The sequence below is a fragment of the Eufriesea mexicana genome, unplaced genomic scaffold, assembly GCF_001483705.2.
Source record: "Eufriesea mexicana isolate 0111107269 unplaced genomic scaffold, ASM148370v2 scaffold100, whole genome shotgun sequence".
NCBI lineage: Eukaryota > Metazoa > Arthropoda > Insecta > Hymenoptera > Apidae > Eufriesea > Eufriesea mexicana.
The window spans coordinates 730,513-752,951 of NW_016908280.1; the positions used below are offsets into that span (position 1 = coordinate 730,513).

General features: G+C 45.8%; 1 protein-coding gene across 7 annotated transcripts in view; it reads left to right on the forward strand.

The window, feature by feature from the left end:
• Positions 1-22,439, forward strand: part of Jupiter (microtubule-associated protein Jupiter) — a 121,724-nt gene that overhangs the window by 55,951 nt on the left and 43,334 nt on the right. The window contains exon 1 of one of the 7 annotated variants that reach the window (XM_017910452.1): positions 21,638-22,142. The exons of 4 other annotated variants lie outside the window; for them this stretch is intronic. In XM_017910452.1, coding sequence (XP_017765941.1) covers positions 22,081-22,142 — 62 coding nt within the window. In that variant the 5' untranslated portion in view covers positions 21,638-22,080. Of the gene's footprint in view, positions 1-21,637; positions 22,143-22,439 lie in introns of those variants that run through there. 2 more of the 7 variants (XM_017910453.1, XM_017910458.1) reach the window with 2 other exon arrangements.

Genomic DNA, 22,439 nt, shown 5'->3' on the forward strand with positions numbered 1-22,439 from the left:
CAAAGTATGGTGTTAAAGTAAAGTTGTACCGTCAACTGAAGTACAAAGTATGCTGAATCGTGCCGTCGTGAAAAGTGACAAAGTATGGTACAGGTGCACTGTCGCGAAGGGGTTAATATCGTAAATTTGTATTTGTCGAATTTACCATGATGCGAGTTTTATTTTTAACCCTTTGCACTCGGCGATTCTCTCGTTCACGAAAAATAGTAATTCGAATTTCTGCCATAAAGTGGAGAATATTTTTCAAACGGTAAATAAGAAATCGTATGCAAATTAAGACGTGGAATTATTTTACCTCAACATTCCACGCATCGTTGAGTAATTTTAGATTTGATACATTAATTAACATCGATCTTTAGAATGTGATTAAATGGCGACTGAGAGGCACCTCTCGAGTGCAAAGGGTTAATTATTAGAATTTGTCTTCGCTTGAAAATTCGCGAAAATTGACATTTTTTTTTTATTATTAATCCATTTACATCGTGGTTCTACTTAAGGTGCCGTGGTCAGGCATCAGCGACGTTCAACTGACGACTAGTCCGTATTACTGCACGCGTATCAGCACCTATTCGTAATGGCAGTTAAAAGGATTTTCACAACAAAAGTAAAACTTGTTAAGAATATAATGAACCGATGTAGATGAGACGCTCACAAAAGGGATCAAACGTGATCTGTGGCATATGAAGAATATTCAGCAACTGGTAATGGAAAAAGTCAGTTCGCGGATTATTCCGCGCTCGGTGATAGGCGACAATCGTAGCTCGCGGAATATTCCGCGCTCGGTGATAAGCGACAATCGTAACTCGCGGATTATTCCGCGCTCGGTGATAAGCGACAATCGTAGCTCGCGGAATATTCCGCGCTCGGTGATAGACGACTGTCGTGGCTCGTGGAATATTCCGCGCTCGGTGATAGACGACAGTCGTGACTCGCGGAATATTCCGCGCTTGAATGCAAATGGGTTAATGAATATGCAAGTCTACAATTTTCCACAATTTGCCATTTGATACATTTTGGAGGATCTAGATATACATTACATTTGATGTTTGTGTTATCGAGACGAGTAATTTTCCTTTGAAAATTACTGTGAGAAAATTGACATGAATCGTTGTCAACGTACATCCTTCTGTTTTTGATAATTCTAATGCTGATTAATTTAATGGTTTTCATAATGCGAGAGAGATGAGGATGCATGGTAACGATGTCGATATTCATATGGGAATCGAAATTCTGTTACACAGGCCCATTTACGGTTAAATCGTGCAACGGTTGCACGATTTCAGCGGCACTTCCGGCAAGACCCTCGACTTCCGATCTTGCTCCCTTTCCGCTGTTACCAACGAGACCCATCAAGTTCGCGATGACGTGTCGTTTACGAAGAAAGAAACGAGTGCTGGTTAATGGTCCATCGCAGTTTCGTATTTACGATGTGTACCTTAACGAAGAAGAAGCGGATAAGGCCCCTGGAAGCGCGTCCAGGAAAAAGCGAGGAACCTGGCGGTCGTGAGGCGAAGTTATGAATTTGCTGTTCGATTTCTTTCATAAACGTGGCTGTTTGTCTTCGTTCTTATCGTTACAGTGATAAGGTACCGCCGCCTGGTACTTGATTGCATTCCCATATAAGTGACCCTGGTACTTTGTAATTGTCAGGCATCGCATTTCCTTGCGTTTTTACGGGCCCCGACCTGCGGACACGAGATGTACCAGTTTTCTCGCTGAGAGCTTCATACAGATACACCAATTTCGAATACACGAATTAAGCTAGACCTAGGGATTTTGAAAAAAAAAAAAGAATTTTAAATTAATTTGTTGGAATAATAGAGTCTGTCATCTTGAATTTTCCAACTTGCCACGCTTCAAAACTCTAATTTACTTTTGTTTATCATATTCCTAAGATGTTGGGTCTCTGATCTTTCGATATTCTCGTGTAATTAACCGTTTGAGTGTCAAATGGCGATTTTGCGCTTCTGTTTCGCTGGAAAGTGTCAGTGCTCTAGGCTGCTAAGTCTACAACCGTGACACGCTCGGTTTCTGTCAATAGGCGACTTTACGGTTATCGTTCCGTTTTAGGTAAATTAATATAAGATTGGGGTAGTATTATGCTTTGTAGGTGTACACCTTTTTATTCTTATAAACAACGGATGTGACTACTTATGCACAGAAGGGTGTCAGAACAACGCTGAATCGAAAGAGTTACAACTTATAGTAAATGAGCGTAAAACAGCGCAAAAGCGCTCCTTGGCACTTTTGGACAGGGAAATAAATAATAAGACACGTGGCACTGAAGCGGTTAACACTTTTACTGCCACGTTGGTCATATATGACCGGCCACGGTATCTCCTGTGACGCCACGGTGATCATTGGTGACCGGAGCGCTTGAACTGCTTGAACAACATTGAACGAAAATTGACAGTTAGTGCATTCCGAATATAACCACTAATTAGAAGATACTTTGAAATAAAAAGTGCCCCATTGAAGAATTAAAAATTTTTATTAGAACATCAAAAATATATTAGAACAAGTCTTGCGTCTAGCTGTGCACTCCCGTGACGTCCTGAGGGAAACATGCGATTTCGGCGTGGCAGTCAAAGGTTTAACCTAGTTTAGGAGGATTGACTGCCCTTCAGTCAAAGGCGATCGAGAGCTTACTTTATATATCCAAGTGCCCGATCATCTTTTGTCTTCGCAGGGTGGCACGCGTCGTGGAACGTTCTCGATGATTCTAATCTTTCCAGAAACTTGACACGTGCATCTGCATCTTGGCATGTGTGTACCCGGTTAGGTTAGGTTCTTTTCTCTTTGTTGGAGGCACGCGCCACGAAACACTCTTGAAGCTTCTGATTTTTCTAGAACCGTGATCCATACCACTGCGCGATTTGTGGCTGGCTTTTGAACACTCTCGATCTTTCGAGGTCGCCACACCCAGGATCACCCATGAAACGAGTATTCGCACCAGTATCTACCAAATTTCTCTGTCACTCTTTGATTTCTACGGAGAAATCGTAAAGCATTCGAATTTACGTATATTGCGATGGATTAAGAAGGTTAAGAAGGTATCAGATCTCCGATCTATATTTAATTTGAATTATAGCGAACAGATGGTTGAAACGCACGCTCGAGACAATCGGTTTAACTGCGATAGATCTATTTACCATCGCTGATTAACCGGAAGAACAGGATCGTCTAGCAAAGTGGGCGTGGGTGCCCGCGTGCCATCGCGTGCCCTAACCTCTCTCGCGCACGGTCCCCGGTCCTCGCTTTATTATCAGTCCTCGTCAACTTATTGCCAATCAACGAGGTGTCGCGGCAGAACGTTGGTCGACGAGTAGTCAACAAAACGATCGTTAACGCGGCATTAGAATACGGGACCGTTGCGGGATGCATGTATCGCACGATATACATACGTATCTTTCTCGATCGTTCGAGGACACGTCGTTATTTTCTCGTTGGATTCTAGGCACTCCTCGCATTTTCTCCGATCTCTTGTCGATCTCTGGTCGATCTCTGCTCGAGAACGGACAGCGAGCGTGCCCGCGCCGATTTACCGTGGCCGTTCAACGAAATGACGCTCCGCTCTGTCATTTCGTCACGGTGAATCCCGCGAGTAACGCCATTAGCCACATTGTAACCGGATTTCCCATGAAACCATCGCTACCATCGCCCTACTTGTGCCCTTTCTTGCCTTCGACCATGCGTCTGGTATTTAATTTTGTTCGCTCGTGTTTGCGAGGTGCCTTGGAAAATCGTGTGGATTTATGGGCCGGTTTTGTTTGGATTCCTCGCGGCCCTCGTTCTTCCCAAGGGTCGCGTTTTTGTAGTACCTGCGGCTGCCGTGGCGCCCGTGTCCCGCAGATGCTCCGGCGCTCCGCCAGAGGCGCTGCGAGTCGCTGGCTTAGGTTATACTGCCCGTGGATAATCTAGTTAAGCGTTCTGTCGTGATCGAGTTTCTTTTAGTCGATATTGCCTTTAATTCCGTCTTTTTACCGTTGATTAAAGAGTTAAACTGAAACATTCACCGTGGGAAACTTACGGAGACGTGTCAGTTCGTCAGTATCTACTATAGATGTAGAATATAACGAGTTTATTCGATTAAAGCCGTTTCTATGAAAGGGAAATCTTTTTTGATAAATCTTTTGTAAGGAATCCAAGAATATTCGTATGAAATTTTAATTCGATGTTTCTATGATCGAGATAATTCGCCATTTAGGTCCACAGGCTCTTTTAATAACAGGGAACTCCGAGATAAACGTTAGGAATGGAAATATAAGAATATATAGGACCATCGCGTTAATTCTGCCATGAAAATAACTTCCTCGTTTCTCGATTTTATCCATGCACGTATGTTAACAAGTGCTCGTTCGAATCTTCTTTCGCGAACAGCTCCGCGGTACGTCAGGAATGGTCAGACGGTAGAGGAATCTGTTAGATCGTATACTTTCACGCGGCGACAAACAAGGGTTTCAGGAAAAGTTCCAGCTGCCGATAGAAAGTATATACCAGTTCTTCCACGGCTCACTGATGAGCGTCCGCTTTGGCCTAGCCGCTTGGCTATAAATTTTAATTTACGCCCGGCAACGGCTAATTACACAACAATGACAGCCGCTGGACGGTTCGTGGCGCATGCTTCTCGAAATTTCACTGGAAACCAGTCCAGAGCCTCTCGATACCATTACTTATGTTCTCCGGCTGACTCAGATTAGGACCCCGGAGTCCGATCGAGCGGTAAATTTCACCGTGTCTATGAACCTCTCTGGACCTTCCTCGAGAACGATTACGGTGTAGCACGCCACTGACGAGGCGTACAGAAGCCGCTAATGGAATCGGTGGTGGGACCCAGTCATTCGGGTCACCGTTTGCACGAAGAACTCCGGTAACAGGCATAGATCAGCCGTTGCGGCGGTACGATTTCAATCGATGCGTTGCATTCACGGTGATTAAAGGATGATTGCTTGCCGCCATGTTTCCCCGCGAATCTCGGATACTATTAGAGTTATCGCAACGTGGTCTTGCGTAACGTCGAACGGTTCTTCGGCTGCGTCCACGTGTGCTAGAAAGGATGGACTCCGTGGTCCGGTACAACGTCTACATTTGCATGCAGACGTGTCCATTAATATCCACGCTTATTCTTTCCATCGGTATCGCCTATCTCGTCGATCCTTAGACCGATTCTAAATCCGTTTCGCGTTCGAAACTTCCACTCTGTTATATCCGATCGGCCAGCGCATAAATACCCAGTTACATGCAGTACCTCGCAAATATATTGCCCAACAAATCTCTCGCAGCTAATACGAGTCATTCCGTCGTGTAACGCTTGCATCTGTCCCCTAGTCTGCTAGCCAAGACATCCAAGACATCCTAGTCATCAGCACTGACCATACTCTCGCACATCCCTTCGATTACCCGGTACAGACGCGTGGTGGTGATCGTGTGGCAACCTGAAACGCGCGCGACCTAACCATGCTTAGGGCTTTTTTCCTCGGCTTCTTTTCCCCGTGGTGGCGCGACGGTATTAATCTTTTCAGCGCCGTGGGTGCTCGTAAACGCTCGACAAACACGGCCGCCACACGCGCCACGGGTATTTTCAGACAATCGGCGAATTTATTCGCCTCGACACCGTGGGCGTTCGTAAGTGCTAAGCGAACACATTCGTCACGTCCCGCGAGAGCCTTTTGTGCGCTCGATAATACCGTTGACCCTTGCCCCCCACGGGTCTCCACGGCTATCTCGCGGAGACGTTCGACGGATCGGTACACGATGATTTACTCGTCCGGGAAACGGAAGTGCCGGCTGGTAATTCGGCATCGTCTCGCCTCTGTCGGACGTGTATCTTGCGTCGTCGTTGGTACATAGTTCTCGAATGTTTGATCACCGAGATGTACCGAGTGTTTGGAGAGAGCCTCGCGAGGGACAAGGGGATCTGATAACTCGTTTAAGTAAATGACCAGTGTTCGATGAACGCTGGTCAGAGACGCAGGTGTGTTCGAGGTACACGAGGTACGAGGAGTTTTATTTGGGGTCAGTTCTCGTTCCTTTGACACTGATTTCTGTTATTTTACAGCTAGGAATTAGTCGTGCGCTATGTCATAGCTAGGAAATCGAAGGGTTTCGCGAATTATTGCGAATGAAGAATATTTTTTCCACTGCAAACTCAGCGACTACGCGATAGCTACTACCCATGACCACCGGAAGTCCGAAGACTCGCCGCGACCTTCTCGAAAGTGCCTGATCCTCGAGCAAAGCGATGTCAAGGTGTCCCAAAGTGGCAGATCCGCTTTCGAAGTCAAAACGAGACATACCCTGGATATAAAGACGGTCCGAATCGAGCATTATCGGAGATGACGAGCTATTAGGGGCACGCTGTCGCGTACAATGGGATCGCGAGAAGCGGTGATCGAGCAGCCGGTGAAAATGTCCCGTTTTCGTGGCCGTTACCACCCATGAAGCCACTCGGCCCGACTAATATTCGATTCAGGATTTACTCGGCTCCGTATCGAGGTGCACAACGGACAGAAGAATCGATTGGTACGCTTCCGGTGGTCGTCGGTCACGTCCTGCCGAGACTAATGCATGATTTATCGTCGATTTGTATCTCGTAACCGATTTCTTTGGTCGGTTTATGCAAATCGGCCGGATTTATCGCCGATCCTTGGCCGGCGGGAGGGAACGGGACTGCAAGTGGACGCAAGTGACTCGGAAGCGGCCAATAAACGCGGATTAATACGTGGCCCGTAAGAAGCTGTGTCGGCCGGGTCAGTGAATTTCTCGAAAGTCGAGAAGACGATGTGTGTTACAGCCGATGCGGAGGAATGCTTTCAGAATTTCTATACACCTCGCGGGGATTTCACCATTTCGTCACGGAGCGACGCTAAGCGGGAACACGTCCGATATGTTTGTTCTTCTTTCTTTATTCTTCCATCGTGTTTCACGTGTCACGGTTCTCCGGGGACGGTGACACAGATCGAACGCCGCGATAGGCTTCTTTCCTACCTCTCCGATATGCCAGTCGTATTCTTTTGTCGCGTGATAACGCAATAAATAGGACCGCGAAATGGAAACAGAGGGCTTCGGATCATTCCTAGCTTTGCCTTTCGTCGATACGGATATAATTATCGGAGAATTCCTGCGAGGTATCGATTTATAGGTATCGATACAGCGGATCGCTGTGTGCCCAAGGTTAAGAGCGCCGTAAGTACGGAGCGCCGCGTGTCGTCGGGTCCACGAACCTCGCTGCCCGCTGGTCGCGCGGGCATGGCCGATGAAAATTCATGAGACGCTGTTTCCATTCTGGCTGGAACCGTGCGCGCGTGTTATCGGTGATAAGCAACGGGATCGGAACACAGAGGGAGATTAATGAATCGCTGAAAGCGCCGGGAGAGGTCGGTCACCCTTTTTCCAGAGAAACGTCGAAAGTAGCATAAATCATCTAGCGAGATCGCCGCGGTCGAGGCGACTCGCGGGATCGAGCTAGCAGAAGGAAAAAAGCATTAAGCATAAATTATTGCTCTATGCACTGGCGGTTCCACCCGTCGATTCGCTCGACGATACCATTTGCATCCAGCTGATTGTAATTCAAACATCGATCGGTCCTTTTGCAAACGCGTTGCCATTTTTCTGACTAATGTGTTCCTTATTTGGAGAAAGCCACATTGCTATTTTTAAATCCTGGAAGAAAAAGTTAAATCCCAATTTATAAATTATATTATCATGACCAGGTAATAAGGATTCGACGTAAAATTTTTTTAAATCATATATTCACCGTTTCAATAACATCGTGTGTTACCAGAAAAATCCAGCGATGCTTGTCGATTAACCAGATGCTTAAGTATACTTAAGTACACATTCTAGGTAGCTCTAGTGTGGATAGAACAGCTCGATTCGCTCGACGATATCATTTGCATCCAGCTGATTGTAATTCAAACATCGACGATCCTTTTGCAACCGCGTTGCCATTTTTCTGACTAATGCGTTCCTTATTTGGAGAAAGCCACATTGCTATTTTTAAATCCTGGAAGAAAAAGTTAAATCCCAATTTATAAATTATATTATCATGACCAGGTAATAAGGATTCGACGTGATGGTTTTTTAACCCTTTCGCTACCAGAGCCTCAGGAGAAAAACCGCCACCACAGCCCAGACGTTTTATTATTTAAATATGATACCAATTGTCATTTATTTTTCTGGGATGTATCTATAACGTTCTAACTAAGTGAAATTAGCAATTTTACAAGCCGATACACATAAGTGACACTGGGCTATAGATAGATAATTCCTTCGGTAGCCCCGTGGTCACATACATGTGAGACATTTCATTAAAAGGAAATGAATAAAATTGGAAAGGAAAAGCAAAATAAAAACTCTACATATAACTCAGCTAATATACTTGCGGCCCCACTTAGTGCAACCAATTAAAAAATATTGATAAAGAACACGTAGCATAAATTTGTGATGCCCAGATCTTTTTTAAAAAAGTAATTGTCGTCGGACCAATAACATCCTGTATCTATTTTATTGTTTTATAACATAACCCGTTTGTGTGCGACACGATTTGGTGCAAACAATTATCATAAACTGATAATGAACACCGGTCACATATTTGTGACGCCGGGCTCAGATAAGAAAATCAGGTCGTCACATATATGTGACGCTGGTAGCGAAAGGGTTAAATAATATATTCACCGTTTCAATAACATCGCCTGTTACCAGAAAAATCCAGCGATGCTTGTCGATTAACCAGATGCTTAAGTATACTTAAGTACACATTCTAGGTAGCTCTAGTGTGAATAGAACAGCTCCTTTATACTGACCTACTACAATAACAAGCGTGTATTCTTGCCAGCAAAAATATAAGCTTCTTGTACCACGTACATATGGATCGCTCTGAAATGATCCGTGCATCCAGATCAATCAAACGCTAATTACAGAGATATCGATACAGTATCGTTCTTCATTGCTGGTTGTGGATATTGGTTCGATTTCCCGTTCTTTCTATGGCGGAGGAGCATCGCGAAGGCCATCTTGCAGCGACTCTTCCTGGTGGTCTTTGTACACGCAATAGACTCACTGTCAAGGTTCTCGCGCCTATGTTCCTTTTTCGTGTCTAAAGCCCCTCGATGATCCACCGTTTAGAATTCGCCAGCTTTCCTCCTTCACCATCGTTCACGGAATTACTCGCCCCCTCGTGACTCGGACCGCAGGCTTATCTTTTCATCTTTTTAGTCGTCTCATTGATAGCTCGCAGACCCACCCACGGTCTATCTCTAACTCTCCATCCACTTCGTTGTCCTACATGCAGCCTGGTGACGTAAGGCCGAGTGTTACTCGGACCTGAGAATTGATCGGCTAATCCTTTCGCAATTTTCTCTCTTTTAATTCAACCCTTTGCACTCGACGATTTTTTGGCTAGAGAAGAGTAGAAACTCAAAGATTCTCTACTAAAACACTGACGATACCTTTTCGAGCAGTAAATAAAGAATTGTAGAATTATTTGATTCACGAAAGCAAGGGTCTCCATCCCTTTTATTTTTACGACGAAATTGGCAGTCGATGTGTCTACACTTTCCAGTTATTTTAAATTATTAATTGGCATTCGCAAAATTGGGAAGCACACAGATATTTTTTAACCCTTTGCACTCGACGACTTTTTGGCTAGAGAAGAGTAGAAATTCAAAGATTCTCTACTAAAGAACTGACGATACTTTTTCGAGCAGTAAATAAAGAATTGTAGAATTATTTGATTCACGAAATCAAGGGTCTCCAACCCTTTTATTTTTACGACGAAATTAGCAGTCGATGTGTCTACACTTTCCAGTTATTTTAAATTATTAATTGGCATTCGCAAAATTGGGAAGCACACAGATATTTTTTAACTCTTTGCACTCGACGATTTTTTGGCTAGAGAAGAGTAGAAATTCAAAGATTCTCTATTAAAGAAGCTGACGATACTTTTTCGAGCAGTAAATAAAGAATTGTATAATAATAGAATCGTAGAATTATTTGATTCACGAAATTATATCCAACCCTTTTATTTTTACAACGAAATTGGCAGTCGATGTGCCTACACTTTCTAGTTATTTTAAATTATTAATTATTAATTAATTGGGAAGCACACAGACATCTTTCAACCCTTCGCACTCGACGATTTTTTGGCTAAAGAAGAGTAGGAGTTCTAAAATTTTCTGCTATAAGGCTGAGGATATTTTTTCGTGCAATAAATAAGAAATCGTGTAATAATTAACACCTAGAATTATTTGATTTCCATACCTCGCACACTGTTACATTACATTAAATTTGATATATTAATTAATATCGACCTTCCAAATTTTATGAAATGCTGACCGAAGCTCATCTCTCGAGTGCAAAGGGTTAATTTTTATTTTTATTTATTTATTTATTTATTTATTTTCATTGAGGAGGAAGGAAAACGTGGAGGAAAATTATACGAGAATTTATTATTCCTTAATAGTCGTAATTAAATAGGATGTTGTGAAGGAAATAAATTTAGTCTTCCTTTTTATGCAAATGAGCGATAATACGGAAACTATTTATAGAATTAAGTAGAAAGGATCACTCGAATGGGTGTAATAGTAGGTCAGGTAATAGTAGGTTCATAAACGATTTTACACGTAAATTAATATCCATCCGTCTTGACGAGTATTGTTATTTTTCGTTTTCCTTTCTTATTTTGTTATTTAATTTTATTATTTTTCGTAGTATTTTAGCTCGAGTATTTTATTTTCCGGAATTTCGCTAACCATTTCGTGTCGTATAATCATTCTCCGTTCGTGTACGTAGCTCGGTGTACAAATGAAAATCTGATACAGTTCATCCTCTGACGTTTAACATATCGATGGTAGCCGCCGCGCTGTAATTTATTACCCAGTCTTTTGAACCTTTTCCAGGAAGATGGATACACCTAACGGCCTAGTAATTTTCTCGAATTTTATCCGCGACTTAATTTCGATAAATGAACCCGGAAACGAGGCTATACTCGGAGAGTCTTGGATATTACTTCCCGAGTTGTCCTTGTTGGTCGAGTAATAATAACGCTGATTCGCGTAAAGTTTTATTCTACCAGCATGTCGAGTATGAAATTCAGCGTGATAAAAAATGACACCGTTCCACGGTTTGACCACTCGTCACGCGAATGTTAGGCATAAAAGTTGGCATAACGAGACGCGTGTGATGTCTCGGAAGCGCTTTGCTCGCCAGAGCTTTCGAAGAATAAAGGCAATGGGGTAGCTGGGAGTTTAGAAAGTCGAAGAAATTCAGGGAGAAATTCATGAAATATGGATGACGGGTGGTTAGGCATCGGGTGAGTCAATGTTGCTCGTGCGGGGATACAGAGATAACAGACGACGTTAAATTTATGCAACGAAAATATTTCAGACTCGGAGCCTCGCATAAATCCGAGCTCCTCCATTACGGAAATTCGACCATGATCGAGCGGTTCCACGACCGCGCGTATCTCCAAGATAACAATTAACATCGGGACTGTGAAAGCAGTACGGTACTTGCTACTCGCGCGTTAGCCTAATTATCGCTCCTACAAATATTTCTGCACGGTTACAGCGAGCTTCGTTGTTTGGGGACAACGAAGTGATTCCCTGTGTCGACTTACCACGCGAATCCAATTATCTCATAGTATTTACATGCATATTACGCGGTCTCGAAATGAATCGTTCCTTGGTAGATCGAGATTCCGCTGCAACGCTTGTTTCGACGATAACAGTATCCTGTTTACTACTTGTCAATCAGTAGTTAAAATAATAATTAATTATTCGAAATTTTTGCACATTTTTCCACTCGAAATTAATAATTAATTTTATTGGGTCAATCATCATCTGCAATGGTTCCTTCAAGGGGCGGCTTCGTTTATCTCAAGAATTATGTTACTTATTATTTACTCATTCTAGTCACATCTACCAAACACCTCACGTGGACTCATCTAAAACGGTAGGTGTAGTACTCTGTTTGCTACTTGTCAATTTTCAGTCATAATAATAATTAATTATTCGAAATATCTGCACGTGGTGCCACCTAAAACTGATAATTAATTTCGAATTTTAGTATTCCAATTATTATTAACAATGGTTCCTCCACTCAAGAATGACGATAATTATTATTTACTCATTCTAATCACATCTGCCAAACATCTCACGTGGTATCATCTAGTACTCTGTTTGCTACTTGTCAATTCGCAGTCAAAATAATAATTAATTATTCGAAATATCTGCAAATGGTCCTACTTAAAATTAGGAATTAATTTCGAATTTTAGTGTTCCAATTATTATCAACAATGAATGAAGATATTTGTTATTTACTCATTTTAGTTACACCTGCCAATCACCTGACGTGGACTCATTTAAATCGGAAGATGTAGTACTGTATTTGCTACTTGTCAATTTGCAGTCAAAATAATAATTATTCGAAATATCTGCAAATGGTCCCACTTAAAATTAGGAATTAATTTCGAATCTTAGTGTTCCAATTATTATCCGCAATGGTTCCTCCACTCAAGAATGACGATAATTATTATTTACTCATTCTAATCACATCTGCTAAACATCTCACGTGGTCTCATCTAGTACTCTGTTTGCTACTTGCCAATCCGTGGTCAAAATAATAATTAATTATTTAAAATATCTGCACGTGGTTCCACTTAAAACTAACAATTAATTTCGAATCTTATTGTTCCAATTATCATCCATAATAAATGATGATACTTATTATTTATTCATTCTAGTCACACCTGCCAAATACCTCACGTGGTATCGGCAAAACGATAAATGCAGTACTCCATTTACTATTTGTCTATCTGCAGTCAAAATAATTATTTATTTGAAATATCTGCACGTGGTTCCGCCAAAAAGTCCCATTCTATCAAGTTCCAAACTGACAATTAATTTCAAACGTCATTATTCCAATTATCATCTGCACTAATTCCTCCAAGAACCTTCGTTTACCTCAACAACCACCACCTTTATTATTTCCTCATTTATCCATCATCGCTTCTAATCGCACCTGCCAAACACCCCACGTGGTCTGGTCGAAAACTTCCATGATCCAGCGACAACAGAGCCGGTACCCCTGACGGATTTGCCAGGCGAATCCAATTACCTCACACCACTCGCATTACGTGTTCTCGAAGCGAGCTGGAAGACACAGCGAGCCGGCATAATCGTAAAAATAAAATATCGCGGATGCCTCGCTAGGGTCTAATGTTAGCCCGGTGTATTTTAGCGTGGTTGCTCGTTCTGCTCGCTTTGCAGGCCGCGCCGTGTGTACGCCGCCTAGGCGTGCGTCCGCTCGAAACGGAAGCCGACTGTATAACCGCGTTTCGGTACCGTTTCACCAACAACACGCTCCGCCCATCAGGGGCGCCCATTAAGCGACCACTGTGGCCAGAGGTATCGTGCTTGCAGTGGCCTCTCCGCCATGTAGCCAGCTTCTAAATCGAAGCATTAAGTTGCGGTGCCTAGCTATGCCGCGTGTATAGCGCGTTCGGGAAGAGAAGGCACAGCGTGTCTACACCCTTGCGACTGATTAACTCCACTGACACTCTCTTTGTCACAGGCAGAGTGACGCTATTGGTCGAAGATGGCGACAAAGGTCATTGGTCATCGTTTTCCGTGATCAAGGGATAATCAGCGGAGTTAATCAGTCGCGAGGATGTAAACACGCTGTGCCTTCTTTCCTCGAACGCACGATACTCGTTATTCACCTTAACACGTTAAATGTCACGCCAGTTCCTAGGGACTGGTGCTAGACTTTCCGTTTGGGCCCGGTCGGTCCCCAGGGATCGGCGCCAGACTTCGTTTGGACCCCGTTGGTCCCCAGAGATCAGCGATAGACTTTCCGTTTGGGCCCGGTCGGTCCCCAGGGATCGGCGCTAGACTCCGTTTGGGCCCAGTTGGTCCCCAGAGATCGGCGATAGACTTTCCGTTTAGGCCCTACCGGTTCCAAGGGGCCGGCGCTAGATTTTCCGTTTGGGCCCTGCCGGTCCCAAAATATCGGCGCTAGACTTTCCGTTTAGGCTCTGCCGGTCCCGAGGGACTGACGCTAGACTTTACGTTTGGGCGCTTCCGGTCCCCAGAGATCGGCGCTGGATTTTCCATTTGGGCCCAGTCGGTCCCCAGAGATCGGCGCTAGACTTTTCGTTTGGGTCCGCCCGGTCCCCAGAGATCGGCGTTAGTCTTTCCGTTTGGGCCCGCCCGGTCCCCAGAGATCGGCGTTAGACTTTCCGTTTGGGGCCGGTCGATCCCAGACTAGAACCAAAAGATGCTAACTTTCGATGTTAAATTCTTCGCCATCTTTGGACCTAACGTTTGGAAATTCCTGTTATAACAATTGGTACAGTATCTCCAAATTTCATGAACACTTCGCCCGCCGTCGCTGGCCCACTTGACGGCCAAGCCTGGGCCTGAACCGAACGGCAAGCAAAACGGGCTGGGCACTTAATATGTTAATACGGATTAAGTCCGAGAATTCTACACGAGCTTCACGAACGCGAACGTGTTACGGCCGTGTTTCTCCCGACCATGCGTGTTTATTAAATCCCAGTCCTCTCTGTCTCTTAATTTAGACGGATGGCTTGTAGCGATATTTATAGTGATTAGTGCCCGATGCTGGTGCCGCGGGTCAGCATTGGGTATCAATTAGGATTGCGTTGCCGAGTAGCTCGTACGTTACAGCGGCCGGCTCACCAACACGAAGCTGTCGAGTAGCTTTGGTGTATCGATAGCCGGTGTTGAAGGTTAAATGTCGGGGTGCTGGGAAGGATGGGTGGTCTTTGGACGATCTTCGCGGGATTGGAATTTGTAACTGGTCCAAAAGCGGGGGTCCACTTGCTCTTGGATTAAGTAAAGTAATTCTTGAATTTCTATTCGTCGTGCATGGCTATTAAATTATATATATTATATATTAACCGCCTGGGTCCCAAGCAGCGCGATCGCGCTCTTCAGATTTTGTGTGGAAAAATCCCAGTAGAATCCCAGTAAAATCCCATTTCGAGCGCTATGAGCAACTGACGGTGCTATCACTGATTATGCAAATAGCGTGCTCAACTTTGCTAATACACATACGTCACATAGCACCAATAAGCGCTATCATGCCGATTGGGATTTTGCGAGGCAAAATTAAACAAAGCTAGAAATTGAAGAAATTAAAATTAAACAAGCGCTATCACGTTGTTCGAAGTTTTTCAACCGTGTTCTTTTGAAAGCCTTCTAGGACTCAAACGGTTATATAGCTAGGGTCCGATTTTTCGAGAATCACGATTGACGGATCACGTTCATTCGTCAGTTTCGCCGAAATTGCTGCTATCCACTGCCCCGTTATCATGGTCCGGTGTTTCCTTCCGGTTTCTCGACCGCTTCCGTGACAGTTGCCGATCTCTAATCAGTGGTAACAAAGTCTGGCACTTTTGCGTGCTACTCTGTCACGATGAAATCTGCATTTAAAAAATTAAATATTAACACGTTGAGTGCTACGTCAGTCCCTAGGGACTGACAGTAGACTTTTCGTTTGGACGGTGTGGATTCTAGGGACTGACAGCGAATTTTTCGTTTAATCATCATCGGTGCGTAAGACTGGCATTGTCAAGATTTAAATTATCAATGACAATTAATATATTGTAAAAATTTAATTCCCTCTGCTAAAGTAAATCTTTACACTTCCGTGGCTTTTTTCGACTAATCGTTTCTTGGTGATCGCCTTTTTGCCTTTCTGGCATTCCCCACCCCATTATCTTCTGTTTATAATTTGTATATTTGCGCATTGGCTGTACCATTCTCACAGTCCAAACGACAAAGTGAAACAAAGTAATCTTCTGCTCATACCCTTCGGTATACTTGAGCGTTCGGCATCCAGTGCTCACTAGCTGCCGCTTGAGCTGAAAGTATAGCAAAATCGGTGCCGCACTCAACGTGTTAAAGAAATAATTGGAGAAAGGAAATGGGTTTTAATTAATAGCAATAAAGAAGTTGCAATGATAAATACTGCAAAATCGTTAGAAAGAAATTCCAGCGATTAAACCGGGAAATGAGCAGGGCAAAAATGATTTAAAAGGGTGCTGATTCTAGCCAAAAAGAAGTCATTTTATGAAAAAGCACGAGGATGACAGGGAAAAGGATGTCAACGTGAAAAAAGGACCAGTTAACAGTAATGACAAAAACCAGTCCAACGTGAAGGGAAAATCCGGTAATAAAGAAGCAATGTGCGCGTGAGAAAGAGGATTTCGACGATAAGAAAAAGGAGACAATTCAACCAAACATCGAGAAAAAGTATCCCGAAGATAAAACAGGGCAAAATAACAATAAAAGACAGCGATATGATCAATGAACATCGAGATATATAGCTCATAAAGAATCCTCGCAATACCCACGATAACTCTTCGTGGATATCGGATGTCTAGTCCATGGTTCTCCAGTCTCTGTCACGCAGAGACATTATGATAATCGATAATCCTAAAAGAACTGAAAGAAAGAGGGCGAGAAAAAGACTCCGGTGTATTTACCATTGCAAAACGTAGGCGATCACGATATAACGCGATTCCCATTATAAACCGCGCAAGAAGAGCCATGAAGAATGGAACCGTGGTGTGTTCCACGGTAGGATCCAGCGAATGCTCGTTGGATTCAATGAAAGAGTTAGCCTTGGTATTCTTTATCGTCCAGCGGAAATAAGGTTGGCCACGCAAACGATCGGAGGCACCGGCCAGTAAACTCACGCATATTCCTCCTTAACCGAACGTCCAACGTTCAATGTTCATCCAATGTCCATCCAATGCTCCACCATGACTCTCCGATGCCACGTAATCTGCCATAAGTAACGTCTCCACGATCTGTCCAAGTGTTCGCCCGTAAATCAACCTGCAATTATCGTCCCGCATATTTCCCTGACCCGCGTATCCTCCAACCGCGAATCTTTGCGTCCATCTCCGGCATGCGGTTATCACGGAAATAATCGATAGAATTTACCCAGGACCGGTTTCGATTGAGCCATCCAACCACTAGCTAGCCACCCATCAAATTCGATCCTGGGAATTAAGCCTGCTACCGTTCCACGTTTACGAATCTCCCTAACATCTGTCAACTGATCTATCTAAGCGAGTAACATTCCTAGGATCGACCATACGCGCTTTTATTCCTGATATACACTCAGGATTACCTCGGACGATAGTCTTCGTCTCCAGGTTTACTGCCAGGAATGCATAGATCGCAGATACAGATCGAGTCTATCTCACCTGCGCGCAAACTCCTGTCAAAACGAGGAATCGTAGGTAGCCGGAGAGAATCAGCGAATTCCTATTACACGAATTCCAGTTATACGAACCGACTATCTACTAGGGATTGGAATAAGTGAAATTCTGCCGTGCCTAAGTATCCGGGATACAAGCTGTATGAATGGATTGGCAACTGTTATCGCTGACTTTTACTACGTCCTAATCTGAACCGGAGAGGACTGGTACCCTGTAGAGTCGTAGAGATTCGTAAAGTGGAATAAGTTAGTGGAAGATTCGAGAATAAATGGTCCGTGGAATACTCGGGGTACGTGGAAATCCCTGTCTCACCCTCGTGACCCTAGACGCGGAACCCTTGACACCACTCTGACTCAGATACGGTCACCATTGCTGTCTCAGCGATGCAAACACTTCGCAGATTTTACGATGTCGATTTCGAAGATATTTCGACCAATGTTGGAAGATTTTTCGGTTGACAGCGAGGATAAAATGTGAAACGGTGAGTTAGACCCCCTGTCTGTGGCACCCTGATGGCTCCGGTGTCAACGCACGTCCCTGGAACGACTTTCCCATCCTCGAATGATTCGTCATCGAATAAACATCGGTTGCGCACTTCACGGGCGTCGACGAAATTACCTGATCATCCCTTAAGCTGGCTTTCCAGTAACTCGATGCCTATGGCAGCGTGTCGAGAGGGACAGTGGAGAATTTAATCAGTCGATTACTCGAACGAGACCGTACGAAAAACACGCCCAATCGGTCTTCCCGGTGTCTGCAACCCTTTTGTCCCTCCGGAAACGAGCCTTGGGAACCCATAAAATTTCGCATCGATCGCGGGATCCTCGTCACGTGCACTCCCGAGGAAGAATATTTTTCTAGGAATATCGTTTTACGCGCTACTATTCGACACTTTAAATTTAAAATTCTTTTGATTTTCGCGCGCAATTGCGAAATCAAGAGATACGTAAAATTTCGCGTCGATTACGAGATCCCTATCGCGTGTACTCGCGAGGAAAAATATTTTTCTAGGAATATATCTTTGCGTCCTACTCTTCCACGCTTCAGATTTAAAATTTTTTCGATTTTCGCGCGCAATTGCGAAATCAAGAGATGCGTAAAATTTCGCGTCGATCACGAGATCCCCATCGCGTGCACTCCCGAGGAAGAATATTTTTCTAGGAATATAGCTTTGCACCCTACTCTTCCACGCTTCAGATTTAAAATTTTTTCGATTTTCGCGCGCAATTGCGAAATCAAGAGATGCGTAAAATTTCGCGTCGATCTCGAGATCCCCGTCGCGTGTACTCCCGAGGAAGAATATTTTTCTAGGAATATCGTTTTACGCGCTACTCTGCGACACTGTAAATTTAAAATTCTTTTGATTTTCGCGCGCAATTGCGAAATCACGAGGTACGTAAAATTTCGCATCGATCACGAGATCCCTATCGCGTGTACTCGCGAGGAAAAATATTTTTCTAGGAATATATCTTTGCGCCCTACTCTTCCACCCTTCAGATTTAAAATTCTTTCGATTTTCGCAGGAAATCGCGAAATCGCGAAATCCCAAGATGCGTAAAATTTCGCGTCAATCGCAAGGTCCTCGTCGCGTGCACTCGCGAGGAGAAATATGCTTCCAAGAATATCGCTTTGCGCGCTACTCCTCTTCCACGCTTTAATTTTAAAGCTCCTTCAATTTTCGCGCAAAATCCCGAGATGCATAAAGTTTAGCTAATATTCTTCGGCGTATTGGTAAGCCTGCAACTCGACGCGTTCCGGAAGCACGGATTAGGATATAAGACAGCCTGGTACGGTATGCAATACCGTGAAAGCTTAGAAACGAATCGGGTCGAAAACCCGAATCACGTTTCCCAGACGTGTATACGTAAACGCTGGAATATCAGACGATTTCGTGTTTCTTCCAGTTTCGAGTGCCGAGTAATCGTAGTTGGTTCATCGAACGCGTGGTTAATCGCGAGGGAATCGGCAAAGAACGTTAAACGCGACGCGGAGCGCGTAGAGGTTAAGCCAGGCGGCACGCGAGCACGGTCTAACGTTATTTTTCCCTAATCATAGCTCACGCACCGCGAACTTTTGCACGGTCTACACGGTAGAATGTGCACGGTTTCGCGAATGACAGTGTTTTCTCCGGTCTGCTCGCGTGTCACGTCGAATAACACGCGCGACAAGCGGCCGTGCACCGTGCGTTTCGCGGCCGCGCCGTGTGTGTAATCGCGATGGAGCGAGACGGCCGTATGTAGGTTTTTCCAGCCTCGTTAATGGCGGTGCGTGACGCGGTGGAATCGCGAATCGATGGAAGAATAGCCGGGAATTTTTGAAAGCGGAATACCAGTTCCTCGCGCCGACACTTTCTCGCGTGTTGGCCCGCGCGCGATCCACGATGGCCGAGCGACAGCCATCGCTGGATTAGCGCGCTGGGGTATCGGACGTCGAGGATGCCGGTGATTTCGATGATTATCGTGCACGGTTTACTTGCCATCACCGGTAGAGAGCCGGTCGCATGCTCGAGCAGCGTGGAATTCGGCTTTGGAAACGAGCGGCGCGGAATCGGTAATGGCGGAGAGCTACCGGCGGGTGGTATCGGTGTAATACCGGTGTAAATATTTCTTGAGCTTTCTGGGTTATTGATTTCGCGAAAGTACAGTATATATCGGGGTGTGTGTGTGTGCGTCCGAGGCTCCGACTCGTGTCCGTAAACATCTTTTGTACCGAGTCTTTTCTTCCGACGAGCTTATTTATAAGCCGAGGGAATATAGCCTTTGCCATAGCGTACCGCGACAAAAATACGCGCCGGTTTTCCTTCAGGTGTAACGCGGACGTACGGTACCGTTTCCGATTGCGTCTACGAGTATCGAATTTTGATTAATTACGTCGAAGCCTTCGAATATTCCTCGGTGCCCCCGCGAGAGAGGGGCCAGGTGCGCGGTCACGAGCTAGCAAAGAGACCCTGTTACCCCGAGACCTAATCTTCCGTACGCTGTCCGTACATTATTTATCAGCTTTTGCCCCATCCCCGAGTCTCGGAGGCATTCAACTGGTTCAATGTCAGCGAATGGTACGACAGAACGTTTCGCGAACGTTATCTGTCAGCTACCGTGACAACCCTCCCGTGCTGTTTGATAAGCGAATCCTCGTATCTTGTCTGGTCTACTCCCGTCTACTCGCGTCTACTCGCGTCTACCTGCGTCTATTTATATTTGCTCGCGGTAGCATTTCTTTGCGCTTGCTTTCATCCAGAAGCTTCCGCTCGTGTTTACACGCGGCTATTCGCGTCCAGATGCGTCTTGCCGCATTCGCGGGCGTCTACTCGCGTCCAGACGCTCTCCGTCGCATTAACTCGGGCTTCTTTTAGCATTTGTCCGTGTTCAGTCGCTTCTTTTCGCGTCTACTCGCGCCCAGACGCGAGTTTACTCGCTCGCACCAACGTAGACCAGCACGCGTCCGCCTCTGGCGGCGTCGAAAGGCATCCCTAACGATCGGGCGCAGCCCTTGACGCCGACCAGCGTTCTCCACCTCCGCGCTTCTCTCTGTCCCTTTTCTCTCCTCTCCTCTTCTCTCCTCTTCTCTCCTCTCCGCTCCTCGCCCTCGTGCTCATTATCTCCGATGTGCGCCCGGACAGCGCACGTGCATCGGCGTGCACATGCAGCGGGAACGCGACGACGCGATACCTACGCGGACCAACGTCTCTCCGCGCCTCTCCTCGCCTCTCCGCGATTCTCCGCGCCTCTCTGCCGCCCCCGCCGGCACCCTCTCCGCCACCCTCTCCTCGTCGGCCGTGTATTGATTGAGGTGAATGCACGACGTCGGCGTCGGCGTCGTCGGCCTTCTGCCGACGTCGGGGGTAGAAGTGCACACAGCGCTGTCGAGGTTATCCCTTGCTGCTGCTGCTGCTGCTGCTGCTGCTGTTGCTAGAGGTGGTGTAGTGGTGCTGCTGTGCCACTGCCGGTGGTGACGCTTCTGCTGCTGGTGGTAGTAGTAGCGATGAAACGGGATGGTGGCGTAGCTCCTGCTGGACTGACAGCGGGTCGGACAGGGACAGCGACAGATAGACGGAGAGGCAGCGAGACAATCGGACTGGAAGAGCTTGCGGGAGAGCCAGAGAGAGAAAGTACGAACTCGATCGAAGAGTGATAGAACGAGACAGAGAGCAAGGGAGAGACAGATAGAGAGAGAGAGAGGCGGCACGTTGTAGACAGAACCGCTGGCTGAAAGAGCTTGCACGGGGTGAAGCAGGGGCAGGAGAGAAGGTGGGAGAGAGAGAGCGGGAATCGGTGCTGGAAGAGCGACCACGAGAGCGGCAGAGCAGACAGAGAAGGGAAAAGCGGCCGAGAGAAAGAGAGAGAGGAGGGAAGCACCGGTGGAGGAGGCATTATATACTGGCTGGATCCTCATTCGGCTGCCAGTTTCTCGGCTGTACGCGGCAACGAGTGTAGCCACGCTCCTCGAACCACGATATTCGTGACCTTTTCCAATCGGGGAGGAATCCGTTTTCGAGAGTCCGGTCCGCTTCACGGAACAGGAAGGGACAGAACCCGCTGCCTCTGTCGCTGCCGCTGCCGCTGCTCTTCTTCCTCGTCGTCGAGTCAAGGACGCTCGGTGTGCAGCCTCTAGTGGAAGCTCGTCGTCGTCGTAGTCTGGAGTCTGCTTCTTTCTTTTGTTTTTCTCCGACATCCCTGCAAATCGACGTACCGTGCTGTTCGCATCCAGGCTGTTTCCGTGCACACGCACCCGGGGGTGAGACACCTTGAGCGAGAAGGTCCAGAAGACGCAGCGGAGGGTGTACGCGTGACGGTCGTTCCTCGGGGGAGCTTCAGGAAAGAACGATGGCCACTTACGCGACCTACAGACACGTCGAGCTCGACAATGTTGGATACGGAAAGAAAAGGTAATCCCGGAAACCATTCTCTTTGCCCGCCTCTTTACCGCACTGCGGCTCTCCTCCGGCTCGCTCGTTGGATATCCGGTTCGCACCTTCCCAGACCCTCCACCCGGCTTTTCCTTCCACTCTAATACGCTTTCGAGATGTTTCCTTCGTCTTCGATTGTTCGCCGCTTTAATAGTCAGGCGGTGCACCGCGGCTGTCACGGTGACAGCCATCTTTCGCGTGGTCGTTGCAATGGTCGGATGGTTCTTGGGAGGAAATTTGCAGGGCATATTTCTGCAATTCGTGTTTACATCTCGA